Genomic DNA, 25073 nt, shown 5'->3' on the forward strand with positions numbered 1-25073 from the left:
CCTTTGTTTCAGGATTGTCATAGAGGACCCATGTTTCATCACCAGTAACAATTGACTTCAAAAAAACGTTTCCCTCATTGGCATAACGTTTGAGAAACGATAATGCTGACACTGTCCTTTGCATTTTGTGGTTGGTACTCAGCATTTTTGGGATCCAACATGCACACAATTTCCGATAGCCTAGGTCTTGAGTCGCAATTGTGTACAAAGCAGACCTTGAAAAGTCTGGAAATTCATCAGACAGTTCACTAATTGTAAACCTTCATTTGCATCTCACCGCCTGATCAACACGCTCAACGAGGCCTACAGTGGTGACAGACTTGCGACCTTGTCCACCTTCATCATGGACATCTGTTTGTCCTTCTTTAAATTTTTGACACCATTCCCGAACACTACCATCACTCATAACGTTGTTACCATATACGTTGCTCATTCTGCGATGGATTTCCGCAGCACTACATCCTTCTGCTTGCAGAAAATGGATTACACTTCGTAACTCACATTTGGCGGGAGCATCGAGCGTAGCGACCATGTTTACATGGACGTAGCTCGGCTACGACTGACACTCTGCAGCTGAAATCGGCAGAGGTTGTGGTGGGGGAGCTGCGCAATCGCATGACATGCAGGTCCGGCCCCTCCCTACCTCTTACCTGCTTAGATGGACGATCGGAGGTTGAAAAAAAAAAAACAGCCCTCGTACATTCCATTCTGGATTTTCCATTGTTTGAAAAAAAAAAAACTTCTTTTCAGATTTGTGCATAAAAATCAAAACAACAAGCACAATTTCAAGATCTACAGAAAAAAGGATACTTCTTATTTCAGTAGAGAATATACCTTTTTCATTTAGTGTTTTTTTTTTTTTAACTGAAAGAAAAAAAGAGTGATATTTCATGTTAGTTATTGTTTTATCATACATTTCCAACTTAGGGTTCACTACTAGGGTCAAGTGATATTAATAAGTGTTCAAATAATCTGTTGCATAAAGATTTCAGTATTGTATCCTAAGAGTGGAACTTTGTCAGGGATTATTGCTGTGCAGAAATTAATCACTGGTAGTTTCCACATTACCATTCCATTGCAGCATCTTGTAACTACCATCTAAATCTCTTTTGCAAATGCCCGTTAATTGAATAGCAACTTTTGCTTCAGTCTTTAAATAGTAGCATGTAGCAATGTTCAAATGGGGTTCTCTGTTTCTGTTTCTTGTAAGAAAATCAATGTTAAAGTCTCCACAGATTATCAAATCACATTCCAATTTATTTACTGTCTAGCTCCAAACTCTCCTTCCAACTCTCTTAAGACCTCCATAATCCTCATGAGCTCAGTCTTTTGCCCCTATCACACACATGTCTGTACTCTGTTCCCACCAGATTCCTGCCCACCTTCCATAAATGTGACACACAACCACTAAGCCATGAATAAATTCAATCTAAAATTTACCAGCATAATGCACAATCATTTCATAACAAGATCAGTGAAATTCATGTTCTCCTAATGGGTATCTCAGTATTACAAACCTGAGCACTCACATAACCCTGCATTAATTCAACAGACAAAAATAGCTCAATTAATTTTGTCTTCCTTCTATTGAAGAAATAATAGCAACCATTGTGTAGTAGTGATTCCCAGAAAGGAAAGTATAGATTTCGCTGCACTATCTGACTTAACTCGAACATATGTAGAAAAGGACTATGAGACTGCAGCTATAAAAATTGTTAAGGTCAGTTTGGTATTGATGGAGTTTACTGATCACCATCTGGGAATTTTTGACTTTTCTAAAATAGATTGGAATCATTGCTTACAGTTCAGAGAAGAAGTTGACAGAAAATGGAAGGGACATCAGAAACACTATTCCTGACCAGATTTTTTTTTCCCCACAAAGTGGAATGTAACATAATTACTTACATGGGTTGCCTGGTCTCTGGCAGTGTATATAAACTGCAGAGCTGTGTTTAATGAGGGTGTGAGACAGGGTTCACACCTAATTCCTTCACATTGACGTGACCCAGGGTGACATATGAAAGGATCAGGATATTTCATAGGATGATTAGGAAACAGAATATAATTTTGATAAAGGTTGAGAAGATTTAGGAAAGGATATGATAAAATCCAATTGAAGCCCTGGTGGACAGGACTTATGACCACAGCAGTTGAGTCCCATAGTGCTCAGAGCCATTTGAACCCTGGTGGAGGATGTGGTTTAACTGTTCTAGAAAGGAATTGTGAAGTGTAGTAACAACTTGTTGAAAGCATGAGAGGATAAATGAATTTTGTTTATAGATGAGTTTTAAAGATCTGTAATGGTTCAGAAAGCTACGTAGTATAAAGGGTGGGGGATTATCGGATGAACTTCAAACATATCAAATTAAACTGAAGATGTTTATTGCTGCATCATTGAACTATGTGAGGCCATTTAAATTGTTTTTTTACTAACCTAAGTCTCCTCTCAAACACAAATTTGTTAGTTAAATTTTACTTTTATTTTAAGGAAATGCTGAAATATAGCCTCAGCATAGTGAACAAAAATTAATAATTGATCAACTTTATACTTTTTTTATTTTTTAAGGAATACATTGTCGTTTCTCTCCTCAGAACTATATGTCTGAATAGTATTAGACATTGATGGATTTTCAATTTATATTGTTATATGTTTTTCCTGATCAGGTATTGTACTGATGTGGATTGTAAAACATGATATTAGTCCAATAAGTCCAATCCCTATAAGGTCACTGATTACCACAATGTAAAATTTTCTAGCAGCAGCATCTGGTTCAAATGAAGTACACACGTGGCTTGCCTTGAATAATGGTGCCTCATTGGAAGTGCATGTAGCACATGGACGTGAATTAAAAAAAGCTGGAAGGAAGATATTCCGCAGTTGGTCTGTGCATCGCATTGGAAAAGTATGATGTTGTACAAAAGATGTGCCTACTCCAGTTTAAATGTGTAAGTTATTTTTAATAGGCAATAATACATTATAAGAAAACATTTTCACTTAAGAAATACTCTTCTCGTGCCACTGTATCATTTTAAGTGTGTAAGAAATTTTTGTCTGCATGCAGAGATTAATATGAAAAACAACAGTTTTACCATTTATTCTGTGTATGTGACTGTAGAAGGATGAAAACTGTAAAAAAGTCTAGCATTAGTCTAGTAAAAAAAGTCTAATATTATAAAATTGCAAGCAATTACCTTCATGAGGAAAATTCCAGTTTTGCTGAAAGAAACATTTCAAAAATCCTAGCTTTAAGAAAAATTAATTATGTTTTCAGAGAGTAAAGAGAATGCATTGGGGAACTGGGGAAGGTTAGAAAGGAGGGCCGGGTCCCATAGAAATCCTCTGATCTCATAACAGGTTTTACCCTCTCATCTGAAGGTCTGAGTGACTGACCTCTCCTCACTAACCTTCCCTGATCGATCCCTCTTTCCTCCATGAGCAAGGAGCAAATAATTTGAATAGTTAGAAACGGCTCTTACTTTTAAGTGTTTCTATCAGCAGTATTGGAATTTCGACTCCTGAAGGTAAGTACTGACCAGCCATTTGGCCACTTTTAATTTTATAGTTTTTTCAAGTGAATTTATCTTTTGATACATGTGTATAATTAGGCAGACATATCAACGAACGCAGGAATAAACATTACAACTTTCTTTCTGTACAATCTGAGTTTACTGAAACAGACTTTTACAATATCATGCACTGTGTGCTGTAGTAAACACACAGATAATTAACTGACTGTAACACCTGTACCTATGCAGAAAGTAATCAAATCTGATTCATTAATTCCTTTTCATACATGATGTTCTTTAAATCCCATCAGTGAGGACAAACTTCAGGAACTTTGAAATCAGCCAAGGTGATATTAATGCACCATTATAGAAAACATTAATAATTAACTTTAACTTCATATGTAAGATAGATCTGGTAGAATCTAAATAATTTGGGGAGTAAAGGAGACCTGTCACTGAAGACCAGATACGTAGATGCTGTAGTATACAGAGAAGTTGCAGCATTAGAAAATTGCAGCGAAATGCAGGAAGATCTGCAGCGGATAGGCACTTGGTGCAGGGAGTGGCAACTGACCCTTAACATAGACAAATGTAATGTATTGCGAATACATAGAAAGAAGGATCCTTTATTGTATGATTATATGATAGCGAAACAAACACTGGTAGCAGTAACTTCTGTAAAATATCTGGAAGTATGCGTGCGGAACGATTTGAAGTGGAATGATAATATAAAATTAATTGTTGGTAAGGCGGGTGCGAGTTGAGATTCATTGGGAGAGTCCTTAGAAAATGTAGTCCGTCAACAAAGGAGGTGGCTTACAAAACACTCATTCGACCTATACTTGAGTATTGCTCATCAGTGTGGGATCCGTACCAGGTCAGGTTGACAGAGGAAAGAGAGAAGATCCAAAGAAGAGCGGTGCGTTTCATCACAGGGTTATTTGGTAAGCGTGATAGCATTACGGAGATGTTTAGCAAACTCAAGCGGCAGACTCTGCAAGAGAGGCGGTCTGCATTGTGGTGTAGCTTGCTGTCCAGGTTTTGAGAGGGTGCGTTTCTGGATGAGGTATTGAATATATTGCTTCCCAATACTTACACACACATATCCCCCTACACTTTGCCGGCTGGACACACAGTGCCAGGCTTGCATTTCAGCACATGGCTTGGGGTGGGAAGGGGATTCTCTCGGGTAGGGTGGGTAGAGAGAGGGAGAGGCAGAAGGCAGGAATAGGGGTTGGGGATGGGTAGCTAGGGACTTGGAGGGAGGTGGCAGGTTTGCTGGCTAGGAATGTGTGAGGGAGGGGTGGCAGATGCACTGGTTAGGGATTATAGGAGCGAAGAATGTGTTATGAGGGTAACTCGCATCTCTGCAGTTTACAAAAGCTGGTGGAGGAGGGAAGGATCCAGGTGGCTCAGGTTGTGAAGCAGCAAGCTGCATGTTGTACCACTGGGTGGTCAGCTTTGTTCGTGGCCATAGTTTTACAGTAGCCATTAGTTCTGGCAGACAGCTGATTGGTTGTCATCTGAACATAAAAAGCTGTGCCTTGCTTGCAGCAGAGTTGCTGTACGACATGGCTGATTTCACAGGTGGTCCTGCCTGTGATGGGGTAGGATAAGCCTGTGACAGGACTGGAGCAATAGGTACTGGGTGGGGGATTTGGCAGGTCTTGCTACAGGGCTTCCACAGGGATATGGTCCCAGAGGCAAGGGATTGAGAGTGGCTTAAGTTTGTAGACTGAGTGGGTAACAAGTACCACTTTAGGGTGGGTGGGAAGGATCTTGGGTAGGATGTGCTTTATTTCCAAGCATGCTGACAGATAATCAAAGCCCTGGTGAAGGATATGGTTTAGTTGTATCAGTCCAATGTGATATTATGTGCTCCTGTGTAGCTGATTCTCGGGGGTGGTGGGAGGATTATAGGTGCTTGAGGATATGGCGTGGGAAATCTTCTCATGACTAGATTTGGGGGTAGTGCTATCTGCGAAGGCCCTTGTGAGATATGCAGCATACTGGGCATGGGAGTTCTCATTGCTGCACATATACAATCCCTGGGTGGCCATCAAGAGTTTGGGCAGAGATGTCAGTCGAGGCGGAAGTAAAGAGGCAAAGATGTTGTTGAAAGACAGGTGAGGTATGAGTGGAGGCAACTTGAAATTAGCGGAGGTTGTTTCAAGTTGCTGCCACTCATACCTCACCTGTCTTTCAACAACATCTTTGCCTCTTTACTTCCGCCTTGACTGACATCTCTGCCCAAACTCTTTGCCTTTACAAATGTCTGCTTGTGTCTGTGTATGTGCAGATGGATATGTGTGTGTGTGTGCGAGTGTATACCTGTCCTTTTTTCACCCTAAGGTAAGTCTTATATATATATATATATATATATATATATATATATATATATATATATATATAGAGGGAAACATTCCACGTGGGAAAAATATATCTAAAAACAAAGATGATGAGACTTACCAAACAAAAGCGCTGGCAGGTCAATAGACACACAAACATACACAAAAAATTCAAGCTTTCACAACAAACGGTTGCTTCATCAGCAAAGAGGGAAGGAGAGGGAAAGACGAAAGGATGTGGGTTTTAAGGGAGAGGGTAAGGAGTCATTCCAATCCTGGAAGCAGAAAGACTTACCTTAGGGGGAAAAAAGGACAGGTATACACTCGCGCACACACACACACATCCACCCGCACATACACCGACACAAGCAGTCATTTGTAAAGGCAAAGAGTTTGCGCAGAGATGTCAGTCGAGGCGGAAGTAAAGAGGCAGAGATGTTGTTGAAAGACAGGTGAGGTATGAGCGGCGGCAACTTGAAATTAGCAGAGGTTGAGGCCTGGCGGATAACGAGAAGAGAGGATATACTGAATGGCAATTTCCCATCTCCGGAGTTCTGACAGGTTGGTGTTAGTGGGAAGTATCCAGATAACCCGGACTGTGTAACACTGTGCCAAGATGTGCTGGCCGTGCACCAAGGCATGTTTAGCCACAGGGTGATTCTCATTATCAACAAACACTGTCTGCCTGTGTCCATTCATGTGAATGGACAGTTTGTTGCTGGTCATTCCCACATAGATAGCTTCACAGTGTATGCAGGTCAGTTGGTAAATCACGTGGGTGCTTTCACACGTGGCTCTGCCTTTGATCGTGTACACCTTCCGGGTTACAGGACTGGAGTAGGTGGTGGTGGGAGGGTGCATGGGACAGGTTTTACACCGGGGGCGGTTACAAGGGTAGGAGCCAGAGGGTAAGGAAGGTGGTTTGTGGATTTCATGGGGATGAACTAAGAGGTTACGAAGGTTAGGTGGACGGCGGAAAGACACTCTTGGTGGAGTTGGGAGGATTTCATGAAGGATGGATTTCATTTCAGGGCAGAATTTGAGGAAGTCATATACCTGCTGGAGTGCCACATTCAGAGTCTGATCCAGTCCCGGAAAGTATCCTGTCACAAGTGGGGCACTTTTGTGCTTCCTCTGTGGGAGGTTCTGGGTTTGAGGGGATGAGGAAGTGGCTGTGGTTATTTGTTTCTGTACCAGGTCGGGAGGGTAGTTGCGGGATACAAAAGCTGTTTTCAGGTTGTTGGTGTAATGGTTCAGGGATTCCGGACAGGAGCAGATTCGTTTGCCACAAAGACCTAGGCTGTAGGGAAGGGACCGTTTGATGTGGAATGGGTGGCAGCTGTCACAATGGAGGTCCTGTTGCTTGTTGGTGGGTTTGATGTGGACGGACGTGTGAAGCTGGCCATTGGACAGATGGAGGTCAACATCAAGGAAAGTGGCATGGGATTTAGAGTAGGACCAGGTGAATCTGATGGAACCAAAGGAGTTGAGCTTGGAGAGGAAATTCTGGAGTTCTTCTTCACTGTGAGTCCAGATCATGAAGATGTCATCAATAAATCTGTACCAAACTTTCGGTTTGCAGGCCTGGGTAACCAAGAAGGTTTCCTCTAAGCGACCCATGAATAGGTTGGCGTACGAGGGGGCCATCCTGGTACCCATGGCTGTTCCCTTTAATTGTTGGTATGTCTGGCCTTCAAAAGTGAAGAAGTTGTGGGTCAGGATGAAGCTGGCTAAGGTAATGAGGAAAGAGGTTTTAGGTAGGGTGGCAGGTGATTGGCATGAAAGGAAGTGCTCCATCGCAGCGAGCCCCTGGACGTGCGGAATATTTGTGTATAAGGAAGTGGCATCAATGGTTACAAGGATGGTTTCCGGGGGTAATAGATTGTGTAAGGATTCCAGGCGTTCGAGAAAGTGGTTGGTGTCTTTGATGAAGGATCGGAGACTGCATGTAATGGGTTGAAGGTGTTGATCTACGTAGGCAGAGATACGTACTGTGGGGGCTTGGTAACCAGATACAATGGGGCGGCCGGGATGATTGGGTTTGTGAATTTTAGGAAGAAGGTCGAAGGTAGGGGTGCGGGTTGTTGGTGGGGTCAGGAGGTTGATGGAGTCAGGTGAAAGGTTTTGTAGGGGGCCTAAGGTTCTGAGGATTCCTTGAAGCTCCGCCTGGACATCAGGAATGGGATTACCTTGGCAAACTTTGTATGTGGTGTTGTCTGAAAGCTGACGCAGTCCCTCAGGCACATACTCCCGACGATCAAGTACCACGGCCGTGGAACCCTTGTCTGCCGGAAGAATGACGAAGGATCGGTCAGCCTTCAGATCACGGATAGCTTGGGCTTCAGCACTGGTGATGTTGGGAGTAGGATTAAGGTTTTTTAAGGAGGATTGGGGGGCAAGGCTGGAAGTCAGAAATTCCTGGAAGGTTTGGAGGGGGTTGTTTTGAGGAAGAGGAGGTGGGTCCTGCTGTGACGGAGGACGCAACTGTTCCAGGCATGGTTCAATTTGGATAGTGTCTTGGGGAGTTTGATCGTTAGGAGTAGGATTAGGATCATTTTTCTTCGTGGCAAAGTGATATTTCCAGCAGAGAGGACTTCCTTTCACGCCGATCACCTGCCACCCTACCTAAAACCTCTTTCCTCATTACCTTAGCCAGCTTCATCCTGACCCATAACTTCTTCACTTTTGAAGGCCAGACATACCAACAATTAAAGGGAACAGCCATGGGTACCAGGATGGCCCCCTCGTACGCCAACCTATTCATGGGTCTTTTAGAGGAAGCCTTCTTAGTTACCCAGGCCTGCAAACCGAAAGTTTGGTACAGATTTATTGATGACATCTTCATGATCTGGACTCACAGTGAAGAAGAACTCCAGAATTTCCTCTCCAACCTCAACTACTTTGGTTCCATCAGATTCACCTGGTCCTACTCTAAATCCCATGCTACTTTCCTTGACGTTGCCCTCCATCTGTCCAATGGCCAGCTTCACACGTCCGTCCACATCAAACCCACCAACAAGCAACAGGACCTCCATTATGACAGCTGCCACCCATTCCACATCAAACGGTCCCTTCCCTACAGCCTAGGTCTTTGTGGCAAACGAATCTGCTCCAGTCCGGAATCCCTGAACCATTACACCAACAACCTGAAAACAGCTTTTGTATCCCGCAACTACCCTCCCGACCTGGTACAGAAGCAAATAACCAGAGCCACTTCCTCATCCCTTCAAACCCAGAATCTCCCACAGAAGAACCACAAAAGAGCCCCACTTGTGACAGGATACTTTCCGGGACTGGATCAGACTCTGAATGTGGCTCCAGCAGAGATACGACTTCCTCAAATCCTGCCCTGAAATGAGATCCACCCTTCATGAAATCCTCCCCACTCCACCAAGAGTGTCTTTCCGCCGTCCACCTAACCTTCGTAACCTCTTAGTTCATCCCTATGAAATCCCCAAACCACCTTCCCTACCCTCTGGCTCCTACCCTTGTAACCGCCCCCGGTGTAAAACCTGTCCCATGCACCCTCCCACCACCACCTACTCCAGTCCTGTAACGCGGAAGGTGTACACGATCAAAGGCAGAGCCACGTGTGAAAGCATCCACGTGATTTACCAACTGACCTGCCTACACTGTGAAGCTATCTATGTGGGAATGACCAGCAACAAACTGTCCATTCGCATGAATGGACACAGGCAGACAGTGTTTGTTGGTAATGAGGATCACCCTGTGGCTAAACATGCCTTGGTGCACGGCCAGCACATCTTGGCACAGTGTTACACTGTCCGGGCTATCTGGATACTTCCCACTAACACCAACCTGTCAGAACTCCAGAGATGGGAACTTGCCCTTCAGTATATCCTCTCTTCTCGTTATCCGCCAGGCCTCAACCTCTGCTAATTTCAAGTTGCTGCCGCTCATACCTCACCTATCTTACAACAACATCTTTGCCTCTGTACTTCCACCTCGACTGACATCTCTGCACAAACTCTTTGCCTTTATAAATGTCTGCTTGTGTATGTGCGGATGGATATGTGTGTGTGCGCGAGTGTATACCTGTCCTTTTTTCCCCCTAAGGTAACTCTTTCCGCTCCCGGGATTGGAATGACTCCTTACCCTCTCCCTTAAAACCCACATCCTTTCGTCTTTCCCTCTTTCCTGATGAAGCAACTGTTTGTTGCGAAAGCTTGAATTTTGTGTGTATGTTTGTGTATGTTTGTGTTTGTTTGTGTGTCTATCGACCTGCCAGCACTTTTGTTTGGTAAGTCTCATCATTTATGTTTTTAGATATATTTTTCCCACATGGAATGTTTCCCTCTATTATATTCATCTCATTAATTTGAACCCAACAATTACGTTTGTTATTGTCACTGTTGCATTTCGAAATCTTTTCTGGCATTCTTGAGTACTGCTCATCAGTATGGGACCCTTACCAGGTTGGATTAATAGAAGAGATAGACATGATCCAGCGAAAAGCAGCGCGATTCGTCATGGGGACATTTAGTCAGCGCGAGAGCATTACGGAGATGCTGAACAAGCTCCAGTGGCGGACACTTCAAGAAAGGCGTTACGCAATACGGAGAGGTTTATTATCGAAATTACGAGAGAGCACATTCCGGGAAGAGATGGGCAACATATTACTACCGCCCACATATATCTCGCGTAATGATCACAACGAAAAGATCCGAGAAATTAGAGCAAATATGGAGACTTACAAGCAGTCGTTCTTCCCACGCACAATTCGTGAATGGAACAGGGAAGGGGGGATCAGATAGTGGTACAGTAAGTACCCTCCGCCACACACCGTAAGGTGGCTCGCGGAGTATAGATGTAGATGTAGATGTAGATTTTCTCTTTCTGTTTCTTGCCAGTAGTTTCACTTTGTATTCTCCTTCTCCTTTTTACCGTAATCTACTATACAATTTTATCCCGCCGATATATACTCAATAATATGTAATACATAATAATACGTAACCCACTTCCAAACCACAACCAAAAAAATTTTTTTTTCCGCTTTCAACACTACCGCTGCTATAAAATCCACCGTTTCTAGTTCACAAACAGTTCCTTTCACCTATTAAACAACCATTTCGGCTAGTTCTAATAACTTTTGCTTTATTTCCATATCTGTTTTTCTCACATCACTGATCATTTTTAGCTGCTTCCCACAGGTTTTAACATCATTATTTCTTCATCAGACAATTGTTAGCCTCATTTTCATAATCTGCCACCACAAAACCACTCCCTTTAATACATTTACACGTAGTTTTTTCGAAATTTTCCCGAATTTCTCCACCCTTTAACGTGTTTCTGCGGCAACACAACCACCTAACATTTATGCACACCAGTGCCTACCAAGCCAAGTTCACCACAGGATCAACATAGCCCAGCTCTAACCAACACTTTTTTGCCTTTTTTCACACCAGATCTCGAGTTGCTTTCTAGTTCACCTGTATCTCTCCCCATATATTTTTATTTTTATTTTCATTTCAGCCTCATGTTACACTTTCCACCTTCTAATACCATGTCACCCTCACAAAACCCCCACTATGACCCCATTAAGTTTTATTTACATTCCCTCCGCAAACATGACTTCGCCCTAGCCAGATTACACTCCCATATTTTATTTTCTCAGGCTTGTCTGACATTTGGCATTACCCCCAAAGGCCTCACACTTAAAGTTCCCATCTCTGGCTGCAACCCTTCTTTCCATCAGTCCCTATGCCAGTTCCAAACTGAACAATCCATTGCCCTCACCCACCTAATCCTTCACCTACACATCAACTCAGCCAATGAACACACCCATCAACTCCTGTCCTTAATAAAAGTCCTCAATCTTTCCTCTCCCACATCCACACCGGCTGTTCAGAGCATCCTCCTACAGGCCAACCGCAAATTAGAACAGCATGCCACCCTCCACCTTAAAAAACTATCCAATCTCCTGGTTTCTCACCTCCGCAAAGGCAACTCACTCACCCTTCACAACCTTTCCAGCATACCTCAACCTCCTCTCATTGCACACAAACCCAGTCTCTCCCATCTACTCAATCTCCCACTTCCAGCTCCACTCCCTCCAAAACCTCAAAATTCCAATCAACACAATCTGGAACCACAACACCCTAATTCAGTAGTTAACCTTTCCTCCAAACCTCTCTCCCAATCCGAAACCTCTGTCCTATCCAAAGGCCTCACCTTCAGTCCCACTCCCAGATTCAACTAACAGCCCTTGTCAAAGATTTACTGTCCTACACTCGTACACTCTGCTGGAAATATCACTTTGCCATGAAGAAAAATGATCCTAATCCTACTCCTAACGATCAAACTCCCCAAGACACTATCCAAATTGAACCATGCCTGGAACAGTTGCGTCCTCCGTCACAGCAGGACCCACCTCCTCTTCCTCAAAATAACCCCCTCCAAACCTTCCAGGAATTTCTGACTTCCAGCCTTGCCCCCCAATCCTTCTTAAAAAACCTTAATCCTACTCCCAACATCACCAGTGCTGAAGCCCAAGCTATTCGTGATCTGAAGGCTGACCGATCCTTCGTCATTCTTCCGGCAGACAAGGGTTCCACGACCGTGGTACTTGATCGTCGTGAGTATGTGCCTGAGGGACTGCGTCAGCTTTCAGACAACACCACATACAAAGTTTGCCAAGGTAATCCCATTCCTGATGTCCAGGCGGAGCTTCAAGGAATCCTCAGAACCTTAGGCCCCCTACAAAACCTTTCACCTGACTCCATCAACCTCCTGACCCCACCAACAACCCGCACCCCTACCTTCGACCTTCTTCCTAAAATTCACAAACCCAATCATCCCGGCCGCCCCATTGTATCTGGTTACCAAGCCCCCACAGTACGTATCTCTGCCTACGTAGGTCAACACCTTCAACCCATTACATGCAGTCTCCGATCCTTCATCAAAGACACCAACCACTTTCTCGAACGCCTGGAATCCTTACACAATCTATTACCCCCGGAAACCATCCTTGTAACCATTGATGCCACTTCCTTATACACAAATATTCCGCACATCCAGGGCCTTGCCGTGATGGAGCACTTCCTTTCACGCCAATCACCTGCCACCCTACCTAAAACCTCTTTCCTCATTACCTTAGCCAGCTTCATCCTGACCCACAACTTCTTCACTTTTGAAGGCCAGACATACCAACAATTAAAGGGAACAGCCATGGGTACCAGGATTGCTCCCTCGTACACCAACCTATTCATGGGTACCTTAGAGGAAGCCTTCTTGGTTACCCAGGCCTGCCAACCCAAAGTTTGGTACAGATTTATTGATGACATCTTCATGATCTTGACTCACAGTGAAGAAGAACTCCAGAACTTCCTCTCCAACCTCAACTCCTTTGGTTCCATCAGATTCACCTGGTCCCACTCTAAATCCCATGCCACTTTCCTTGATGTTGACCTCCATCTGTCCAATGGCCAGCTTCACACGTCCGTCCACATCAAACCCACCAACAAGCAACAGGACCTCCATTATGACAGCTGCCACCCATTCCACATCAAACGGTCCCTTCCCTACAGCCTAGGTCTTTGTGGCAAACGAATCTGCTCCAGTCCGGAATCCCTGAACCATTACACCAACAACCTGAAAACGGCTTTCACATCCCGCAACTACCCTCCCGACCTCGTACAGAAGCAAATAACCAGAGCCACTTCCTCATCCCTTCAAACCCAGAACCTCCCACAGAAGAACCCCAAAAATGCCCCACTTGTGACAGGATACTTTCTGGGACTGTATCAGACTCTGAATGTGGCTCTCCAGCAGGGATACGACTTCCTCAAATCCTGCCCTGAAATGAAATCCATCCTTCATGAAATCCTCCCAACTCCACCAAGAGTGTCTTTCCGCCGTCCACCTAACCTTCGTAACCTCTTAGTTCATCCCTATGAAATCCCCAAACCACCTTCCCTACCCTCTGGCTCCTACCCTTGTAACCGCCCCCGGTGTAAAACCTGTCCCATGCACCCTCCCACCACCACCTACTCCAGTCCTGTAACGCGGAAGGTGTACACGATCAAAGGCAGAGCCACGTGTGAAAGCACCCACGTGATTTACCAACTGACCTGCATACACTGTGAAGCTTTCTATGTGGGAATGACCAGCAACAAACTGTCCATTCACATGAATGGACACAGGCAGACAGTGTTTGTTGATAATGAGAATCACCCTGTGGCTAAACATGCCTTGGTGCACGGCCAGCACATCTTGGCACAGTGTTACACAGTCCGGGTTATCTGGATACTTCCCACTAACACCAACCTGTCAGAACTCCGGAGATGGGAACTTGCCATTCAGTATATCCTCTCTTCTCGTTATCCGCCAGGCCTCAACCTCTGCTAATTTCAAGTTGCCGCCGCTCATACCTCACCTGTCTTTCAACAACATCTTTGCCTCTTTACTTCCGCCTCGACTGACATCTCTGCGCAAACTCTTTGCCTTTACAAATGTCTGCTTGTGTCGGTGTATGTGCGGATGGATGTGTGTGTGTGTGTGCGCGAGTGTATACCTGTCCTTTTTTCCCCCTAAGGTAAGTCTTTCTGCTCCCAGGATTGGAATGACTCCTTACCCTCTCCCTTAAAACCCACATCCTTTCGTCTTTCACTCTCCTTCCCTCTTTCCTGGTGAAGCAACTGTTTGTTGCGAAAGCTTGAATTTTGTGTGTATGTTTGTGTTTGTTTGTGTGTCTGTCAACGTGCCAGCGCTTTCGTTTGGTAAATCACATCATCTTTGTTTTTTTTATAGATGTGGCTGGTATCAGTGTTTGGCTACATTTTCATCATAGGGCACCAGCTCACACCTATCCTAAACTCAATTTTTAAGCTGAAATAAAATGTAACAAAACCCAGCAGGCAGGTATTGCGGTGAAATTTAAAGTATTGAGTCACTCACGATGATTTACGATTTGAACAAGTAGTTTATTTTTCTTCAATATATTCACTAAACACTCAAAATACAGTCTGAGGGGCTTTTACGTATGGGCGGCCTTTGACAACCGATGCTTCAACACTTCACTATAAAATTCATATATTGCAACCACGGCACTCGACAGTCTGTTAACAATTCACAAAATATACTCTTGTCTGCAGTCCTAAACCACTTTCTTACACTCCACTTGATTGCTTTTGAACATCGCTGCTTACATACTTGTCCCTGAACATGGCCAACCCAGTACTACCCCCAGATGCACAGCACGTCTGCCTCTTAGCGTTGCTCAAAACCAACCACCTTGTCATCAAAGATGGCCACCCTAGCCACGCTCGAAATGACTTCCTAACTCAAATCAACATTTGACAAAAGTTACAAATATTCTAAAACTAAACACAAAAACACATATTTAAAAATATAGAAATTTTCTGGGCAATAACAATTTAAAGTCCAATTATTCTGTCTGCCACCATTTTCACACAAATAATGTTCTTGTGGTGTGAGTTTGCTTTTCTCACAGTTTTGATACCGAACATAAATAAAAAATTAAAATACATACTTAATTACTCATCTACTTCTTTAAACTTTAGAATGCTGCCACTGGTTGCGTCTCTTTAAATTTATTTACTATGAAAAACACAGTTCCTCTCAGTCAAATCCCATATTGCAACCTCTCATTCAAAACTGGTACACACTATGCTAAATTGGTTATGATTGCTCATTGCAGCTCTACTAGTCACATCCATAAACACTTTGTTCATATTAATCGGCCAAAGCACTGAACTTTCATAAATTTACAATTTTTAAGACAACAATAACTTTTAAAATATTATATATTTTTGTGGTGCGTCTAGATAATTTAGCTTTACATGTTTTTCTGTTCATGAGTGCCAACTTGCACTTTCGTGTCACTCTTAGTTCTGATGTTATCAATTTTTCTCTGGCATATAAATTTCTCTAAGTGCCAAACTTAGCCATACGTGCCCCTGTCGAGCATCAGTTTGGGTTTTTCCAAGGCTGCATAGACGCTAGGTGTTTCTCCCAATGTTCTTCACTTTCAAACTCAATCCTGCACTGCCTACCAAGCCTGTTCAGTTCAGACAATCCCGGATGAGCCCCCATATTATGATTGTACTGGGCACTACACATTAAAGTTAGAATAGTTTGGCTCAAGCCCCCATATGCTACGGCACGAAAATATAAATACTTGTTACATTCAAATTAATTGAGTGGCCCAGAGATGTGGCTGGTCTCAACGTTTGGCTACATTTTCATCATAGGGTGCCAACTCACACATGTCGTGAACTCAATTTTTAAGGTGAAATAAAATATAAGAAAACAATGCAGGCAGGTATTGTGGGGAAATTTAAAATATTGAGTCACTCACGATGATTTACAATTTGAACAAGTAATTTATTTTTCTTCAATATATTCACTAAACACTCAAAATGCAGTCTGATGGGCTTTTACGTAAGGGTGGCCTTTGACAACTGATGCTACAACACTTCACTATAAAATTCATATGTTCTGATCATGGCACTCGACACTCTGTTCACAAATCACAAAATACACTCTTGTCTGCTGCCCTAAACCACTATCTTGCACTCCACTTGGTCGCTTTTGACTTCCTCCAGATGCACAGCACATCTGGCCCTTAGCATTGCTCAGAACCAACTGCCCTGTCTTCAAAGAAGGCTACCATATCCGCCCTCAAAATGACTGCCTAATTAAAAAAAAAATCCAGAATGAGATTTTCACTCTGCAGCGGAGTGTGCGCTGATATGAAACTTCCTGGCAGATTAAAACTGTGTGCCCGACCGAGACTCGAACTCGGGACCTTTGCCTTTCGCAGGCAAGTGCTCTACCAACTGAGCTACCGAAGCATGTCTCACGCCCGGTACTCACAGCTTTACTTCTGCCAGTACCTCGTCTCCTACCTTCCAAACTTTACAGAAGTCGTGCTTCGGTAGCTCAGTTGGTAGAGCACTTGCCCGCGAAAGGCAAAGGTCCCGAGTTCGAGTCTCGGTCGGGCACACAGTTTTAATCTGCCAGGAAGTTTCATATCAGCGCACACTCTGCTGCAGAGTGAAAATCTCATTCTGGAAACATCCCCCAGGCTGTGGCTAAGCCATGTCTCCGCAATATCCTTTCTTTCAGGAGTGCTAGTTCTGCAAGGTTCACAGGAGAGCTTCTGTAAAGTTTGGAAGGTAGGAGACGAGGTACTGGCAGAAGTGAAGCTGTGAGTACCGGGCGTGAGTCGTGCTTCGGTAGCTCAGTTGGTAGAGCACTTGCCCGCGAAAGGCAAAGGTCCCGAGTTCGAGTCTCAGTCGGGCACACAGTTTTTAAAAAAAAATGTTTGACAAAAATTATGAATATTCTAAAACTAAACACAAAAACACATATGATATATTGAAAAATATGGAAATTTTCCGGGCAGTAACAATTTAAAGTCCATTTTTTATTATCTGCCACTGTTATTACACAAATAATGTTCTTGTGGCGTGATTTTACTTTTCCCAGAGTTTTGATACTAAACATAAATAAACAAATAAAAATACATACTTAATTACTCATCTACCTCTTTAAACTTTAGAGTGCTGCCACTAGTTTCGTCTCTTTAAATTTATTTATTACCAAAAACACAGTTTCTCTCAGTCGGATCCCATATTCTGACCTCTCAGTCAAAAATGGTACACTCTATGCTAAATTCGCTATGATTGCTCGATGTAGCTCTACTAGCCACATCTGTAAACACTTTGTTCATATGGATCAGCCAAAGCACTGCTGAGATATTAGCTTTTGAACTTTCATAAATTTACAATTTTTAAGACAACAGTAACTTGTAAACTATAACATATGTTTTTGGCGCATCTACATAATTTAGCTTTACATATTTTTCTGTCCATGAGTACCAACTCGCACCTTCGTGTCACTCTTAATTCTGATTTTATCAATTTTTCTCTGGCATATAGATTTCTCCAAGTGCTAAAAATGGCCATACCCACCCGTGTCGAGCATCCGCTCAGGTTTTTCCAAGGCTGTGTAGATGCTAGCCGCTCACCATGGGCCTGTAGCAACTATCAGCCATGTGCTCTGTGGTGGGAAACTGTTTAGAGAACTCCCACCACAGCTTGTACACACTCAGGGTACTGTTGGTGTGTGGTGGATTTAATATGGACAGATGTGTGGATGGAGCCACCAGAGAGGTTGTGGTCAATGTCCAAGAAGGTGGTTCATTATGTTGATGGGAGGACCAGGTGAAGCAGCTTGGAGCATATCCCTTGTCTGTTTCGGGCTCACTAGTGATGTCTTCATGATCTAGAGTTGGGGCCAAGGCATCCTATACTCATTCCTCTGCAACCCAACAATTTCTCTCCCCATTTGTAAAAGCAGCTATGTCATATACCAACTCTGTTGCAATCACAGCACTGGTTTTTATGTTGGTGTGATAACAAATCAACTATCCACTTGAATGAATGGCCACTGCTAAACTGTGGCCCGGAACAAAGTTGACCACCCAGTGGCCCAGCTTGCAGCTGACACAGTATACTTGATTTCAATGGCTATTTCTCAACCTGGCCCCATGAATCCTTTCTCCCACTTCCAGCTCTTCTGAACTTGTAGATGGGTGCTATCCTTGTAACACATCCTTTACTCCTGTTTGTCTCATGACCTCAGTCTCAGTTAACCCATTCTCCCCAAACCTTTCACCTTACAGTTTCCACTTTCTCTGTCCTGTCACCCTATTGTGAGTCTTGTCTTCTTGTCACCTTCATTGTATGCTCCACCTTATTAGCTTCGGTTCCTGTATGTTACTTGCCTACCCCATGCACCAACCACCCCTCTCTCCCATCATTCCTTGCCAGCAAACCTGCCACCTCACTCTGAGGCACTAGATACCCACCCCAAACCGCCCTTCCTGCCTCTCACTCTCTCTCTCTCTGACACAACCACCAACCTAGTCCATCAGCCAAAATGTAACCCTGGCTTTATCTGTCCAACCAGCAGAATGTAGAGGCACAGTGTGCATGCATTCATATCTGTGTGTGTGCGCGTGCGCTCGTGCGCGCGTGCGCGCGTGTGCGCGTGCGTGGGCATCTTTGTACTCTAGCTCCGCAAAGGATTTATTCTGAAAGCTAGCAAGTTTTCTTTCACTTTTGTGTATGCCTTTTGACAATTCAATGCTTGTGACATTATTTAGGCTACATTTGACGTAGTAAAATATCAGAAAAGCCATTGTTGAGAGAGAAATAGAGATGTGGGGGTGGGGGTGGGGGGTGGGAGGAAGATAGGGGGAGAGGAAGAGCTGCTACTTTATTAAGTAACTGATAGTTATATCTTACTGTTATAATAAAATCTACATAACCACATTGATATTCATTTTATGATGGGTGTTCAATAAGTAATGCAACACATTTTTGTCTTGGCCAGCTGCAGTTGAAAAAATGCTAAATTTGTAGTGGTACATGAAGGAATATTCTTGCTTCAGCCGATATAGTTTCATGAAGTTCTGATTGGTGGCAGTGCTGCACATAACCTTCAAAATGCTGTCTGTAATGGAGATGTTACAAGCAGAGAGTTGTGACCGAGTTTCTTTTGGCAGAAAAACAGAGCTTTGCAGATATTTGTAGTCACTTACAGAAAGTCTACAGAGACCTGACAATGAAACAAAAGCACAGTGAGTCATTCAATGTGGTGTCTATCATCAGTACGACAAGAGCCCGCAAACCTGTCCGATCTCCTGCATGCCAGCCGGCAGCACACAGCTATTGCTGCTGTAATGTTGGAATGTGCAGAAACTCTCACAGTAAGACACCTTGCTGCACAACTGGCCATCTCTGATGGTAGTGCTGACACATACATCCACTGGTTGGTGTACACAAAGGTATAAGCCCCCGCTGTGTTCCTTGCTGCCTAACAGGAGACTATAAAGCTCAAGGAAGGACCATCAGTGTGAAATTGCTTGTGCATTACAAGGCTGGTAATGACAGTTTTTTGTCAAATGTTGTCACAGGTGATAAAACATGGGTTCATCACTTTGAACCAGAAACAAAACAGCAATCCAGGGAATGGCGCTACACCACCTCACCTCCAAATAAAAAGTTCAAAGCCACATACTTAGTCGGTAAAGTCATGGAGATTGTGTTCTGGGACTCTAAAGGGGTTATTCTGTTTGATGCCCCCTCAAGGTGCAGCCATCAACCTAGGTATTTGTGCTACCCTCAAGAAATTGAATAAATGGCTTCAGTGTGTTCATTGCCACAAAAATGCAAACAAATATCTCCTCCACCATGACCATGCAAGGCCTCACACAAGTCTGCGCACCTGAGAGGAGCTCATGAAACTTCATTAGACTGTCTTCCTCAACCACCCTACAGCCCGAATCTTGCACCTTCCAACTTCCATCCGCAGGAAGCAGTATGTGGATGATGGGGAGGTTATTGTTGCAGCAAGTCATTGACCCCAATATCAATCAGTAGTGTGGTACCATGCAGACATACAAGTCCTCCGAGTAAGGTGGCATAAGGCTGTCACATTGAACAGAGATTATGTCGAAAAATATGTTTTTTAGCCAAAAGTGTGGGGAAGAATATGGTGTATTGGAATCCTGAACAAAACCAACCTCCTTTCAGAAGAAATATGTGGCATTACTTATTGAATGCTCCTTGTAGAAAAGGTTGTATTAGTGTTGTAAGAGTACTAGCCTGTGTGCAATGTAGATTGTTACTTGTCACACAACTAAGAGGAATTTTCGATCCTTAATTGTAAGTAGCTTGTCCCCAGTTTCAGCAGGGCAGAATTGGACTCACTTGCTATGTATCTAATCTGTCACTTTGTCAACTTCCATGGAATAGTAGCAGGTAATTTATTATAATAATACAACTTTCTTTTAGTGACTATAACTGGCTATCAAAACAGTGCTTAAGAATTGTGCTGTTAATTTATGATTGGTAATTCCAAAGAAATCTTACAAGTATGAAAAAGTAATTTGGCTCCTGGCATAAACTGTATGCTAGACTCTTAAAGCAGTGCAGGACACAATGCACTAGCCACCTTGACCCCATTGGAATCTTCAGGTGACAACTGCTCTTAAAGTGCCATATGTTTCTGTTGATATGTTTTTGCGAAACCCATGTTGTTCCAAATTGACCACAGACTTGAATTCCTCAATAAATAAAATAATTAGATTGGTATGACTCTTTGGTTCATCAATAATTTTTGCCCATCATTACTCTTTATGAACTTAAAACTGATAGCTTTCAGAAGGTGAAGAGTAAATGGCAGAGAATGCGTCTGACTCCTCAGTAAATTTTGCAGTACAGACCTGATCTGATTACATTACCATAGGAAACTCTCCTCTAGTTTTCTAATCAAGCTTCTTTCTTTTCCATTTGCCATTTTCCCATTTTGCTTCATGTGGGCGTTTTTGTAATTGGTTTTGGCAGTGTTAGTGGAATATGGTGGCCGGATGCCCTTCCAGATGCCACCACTCCTCCTGGCAAGAAATCTATGTACCCCATGTCATGAAGGTCTGATTTTCAAGTGTGATAATGTTTTCTGAGTATTAGCATAGCTTGTATCTGGGGAAGGAATACATTTACCAGCTTTGTTTTGATCAACCTTTGGACCAGATGTTAATTAAAGTCATCCATATTGAAGCACTGGGCAATTAAACAATGCTTAGATGTTTGCTGTTTACTATTCTTCATACTCTACTATGAGAAATTATGAGTTTGTGGAACAAATAAAGGCTGAGTCTATAAAAGTTATGAATTGTGATAACAAACAAACTGACACCCAACATGACAATAACAGAGGGTCAGGGGCGAGGCATGATAAGTCACCTGGACTGGGATACATGATTTTTGGCTTCACTGTTTAATCATAGCAAGTTTAGTAACATGGTTTGAACAGTCTGTGAATGTACTGCCTATAAGTAATGTCCAACGGGTGCAATATTTCGGTGATCAGACATCTCGTCATCGTCAGGTGCATTGGCAAGCTGAACTGCGAGGCACATGACTGACTTTACCCCTCCCACTGCAAGCCATTACTTCTGCAGTCTGTGCCCAAGGACATGCATCAGCCATCGTGGAGGTACTTGAATTGGTGTCTGTGGTAGCGTTGATGTATTTGCTCTGTCTGCCCTGGTCATCAGATCATTGTGTTTCCAGAGCGTCTTCTCAATCAGATCCCATGCTGGTTCCCGAGCTATGATAAGATTATAGTCGCAGTCTTGATTGATAATGTTATCCGTGGTGCAACTTTCAATGGCTTATCTAATGACACATCCCAGTATTTGGAAGGCTATGGTAAATTTCTGGTATGTTCATATTCCATCGCATGATTCTCTGACAAACAGTGCTGTGTGACCACCAGCTTCTTGGGCAACATTAACCGAGTATGCCGTTGGTGTTCTTGGCATTGGTCTTCAATGATCTGCACTGTTTGTCCAACATACATCTTACCTCACTGGCACAGAATTTTATATACCCCAGCATTCTGCAATCCAAGGTCATCCTTGACACTCCAAAACAATGCATGTGTTTTATTAGGTGAGCAAAAGACAGTTCTTCAGTGGTGGATTTTTGGTATGCACCCAACTTTTTCTGATAGTACACCAATGTATGGTATAAAGGCTGTGGCTACCACTTCCTTCATAATTTCTTCCATTTCCAAAGGGTGTTTTGTAAGGTGGGGCAAAGAGAGTGCTTAATCTGCCACTCTGAGTATCTGTTTTTTCGGAACACAGTTAATAGGTGTTCCAGTTCATGGGCAGACTCTCTGTGTCTGAGATGGCTTGTGCCCTGTGTACTAGCATTTTTAACACCACATTCCTCTTTGCAGGTGGTGGCAGCTATCTGCATGCAAATACAGATCACATAGCATGGTCTTCCCAAATATAACAAGGCCCAGAGTGCCATCAGATCTTCTCTTGCACATGACATTCAGGAACGGTAGTCTTCCTCCTTCGGCCTGCATAATGAATTTGATGTTGGGATGTATGGAGTGCAAACGTACAAGAAAGTCAAGGAGTTTGTCCCTTTCATGGGGCTAGGTGACAAACATGTCATCTGTATAACAGGAAAAGTGGGTGAGTTTCCATCCGGATGATGTCAGGGTCTCTGTCTCAAATACTCCATATACAAATTCACAACCATTAGCGAGAATGTGCTGCCCATTGTAAACCCTCCTATTTGCTCATAGTATTCTCCATTAAATGGAAAATATGTAAAGGTTAGGACGTCCCTGAAAAGGTCAGTGGTCTTGTCGTCAAATTTCTGATCAGTAAGTTCTAGTGACTCACATAGACACGCCCTGGTGAATGGTGAAACAAGTCGAAGCTCACTACAATATCCGAGTCCTTCAGTCTGAAGTTATTGAGGCATTTCACAAAATCCACACAACTGCAGATGCGATGTGGGCACTTACCGATATAAGGACTTAGTATCTCTGCCAGTTATTTTGCCAGCAAGTATGTACGAGCTCAGATGTTGCTGACAGTCATGTGTAATGGCACCCCACCTTTTTGGACCTTGGGGAGTCCATAAAGTCTTGATGGTACAGGTCCTAGTGGTGATAATTTCTTGATGAATCCCTCTGATAACTCGTATTCCTTGGGAATCACCAGGGTCTTGTTCTCCAGCTTCTTGGTGAGGTCAGTGTTGATTCTTCCTGTAAGAGTTGTCACAAAGCAGGCTCTGCATCTTCTCATTGTAGACCTTGTGGGAGAAAATGACAGTGGAATTGTCTTTGTCATCAGGTAAGATAACAGTTTCAGAGTTTCTAATGGCTGCCCTCTCTGTACTGGTAATTTTTGACTTTGTGGTCTTAGTTCTCATCAGAGGATGAGAAGCTTCACGACACACTTCTACTGCTTCAGACAGTAGTTGCACAGCAATCTGTTCAAGTGCACTGGTGATGTCTGGGACTGGTGTGAACTTTGGGGTGAGGCAAAGTTAAGTTTCCTCTTCAGAACTGAAACCACATCGTCACTCAGCTGCGGGATTGTTAGTCAACAAGACATGAAAATTTTTATGTTTGACGTCCTAAAGCCTTCTCCTGAGCTGGACAGGTTGCCGCCCAGTTAACACCATCAGTCCACTCCCAGGTCCAAGAGTTAAAATGATTGGCCAGCTAGAAATGTTGTCTATAAAGTTCTTGGGAGGTGTACTCAAGACTCCGGCAGGTAATGTGTACACTTCATGTACCAAGGCAAGGCTGGCCTGCTTCTTGAGTCTTCTGGCTGCGCCAGAATCGATGTGATGCATGACTTTAGCAAAGTTCAGCACAACTTGCTCAGCGTGACATCTCTTCAGAAATGCAAGAGTAGTCAGCAAACAACATCTTCAGTGGCACAGCTTGTTGAATTTCTTCATGCTGTGATACATCTTCTCCCTGTGAAGGTATATGATGCGAGTCTTCAGTTTCCCAGCATATTTGTTGATCGGTCCACAGGTGTACTGCCGGTCCATAGTGTCCACGTGAAGAGATGTCGTGCTTAGTGAGTTGAGTCGGACTTTTCTACGGTCAAGCATCTCATTGATTCTGTGGCAGCCAGGAGAAACAAGAAGCAGGCCAGCCTTGTCAAGGATGGGACAAACTCCTTGATTTCCTAGTACATCTGTGCTCCATACATCCCAACATCAAATTCACTACATAGACTGAAGAAGGAAGACTACCATTTCTGGATATCATCCTGGTCAAGAGAAGAGCTGACAGCACCTAGGGCCATGGTATATATAGGAAGAACACACACACAGACCTGTATTCGTATGCAGATAACTGCCACCACCCTGCACTGAGGAATATGGTACTAAAAGCTCCAGTAAGCACAGCACACACCATCTCAGGTGCAGAGAGTGTGCCCCATGAACTGGAACACCTCAGAATTGCATTCCAAAAAAATGGATATGATGTATGGCAGATCAAGCGCACTCTTTGCCCACCTTACAAAACAACCCATGGAGATGGAAGAAATTATGAAGGAAGTGGTAGCCACAGACTTTATACAACATATTGGTGTGCTATTGGAAAAATATAGGTACATATAGGAAAAGCATCACTGAAGAACTGTCTTCTGCCCACCCATTAAAACACTGGGGAGTGTCAAGAATGACCTCGGTTTTGCGACGGACTGGGACATATTAGATTCTGTGCCAGTGTAGCAAGACATATATTGGACAAACAGTGTGCACCATTGAAGACCGATACTGAGAACGACAGTGGCACACTCGACTAATGTAGCCCAAAAAGTTGGCAGTC

The 25073-nt window shown here is 43.4% G+C and overlaps 1 protein-coding gene across 1 annotated transcript in view; it reads left to right on the forward strand.

Annotated features, from left to right (window-relative positions):
- The window catches only part of LOC126263538 (uncharacterized), a 222218-nt gene that overhangs the window by 195391 nt on the left and 1754 nt on the right, over positions 1–25073 (forward strand). The window contains exon 18 of the mRNA XM_049960661.1: positions 2758–2946. Coding sequence (XP_049816618.1) covers positions 2758–2909 — 152 coding nt within the window. The 3' untranslated portion in view covers positions 2910–2946. The remainder of the gene's footprint in view (positions 1–2757; positions 2947–25073) is intronic.

Source organism: Schistocerca nitens, chromosome 1 (assembly GCF_023898315.1).
Source record: "Schistocerca nitens isolate TAMUIC-IGC-003100 chromosome 1, iqSchNite1.1, whole genome shotgun sequence".
NCBI lineage: Eukaryota > Metazoa > Arthropoda > Insecta > Orthoptera > Acrididae > Schistocerca > Schistocerca nitens.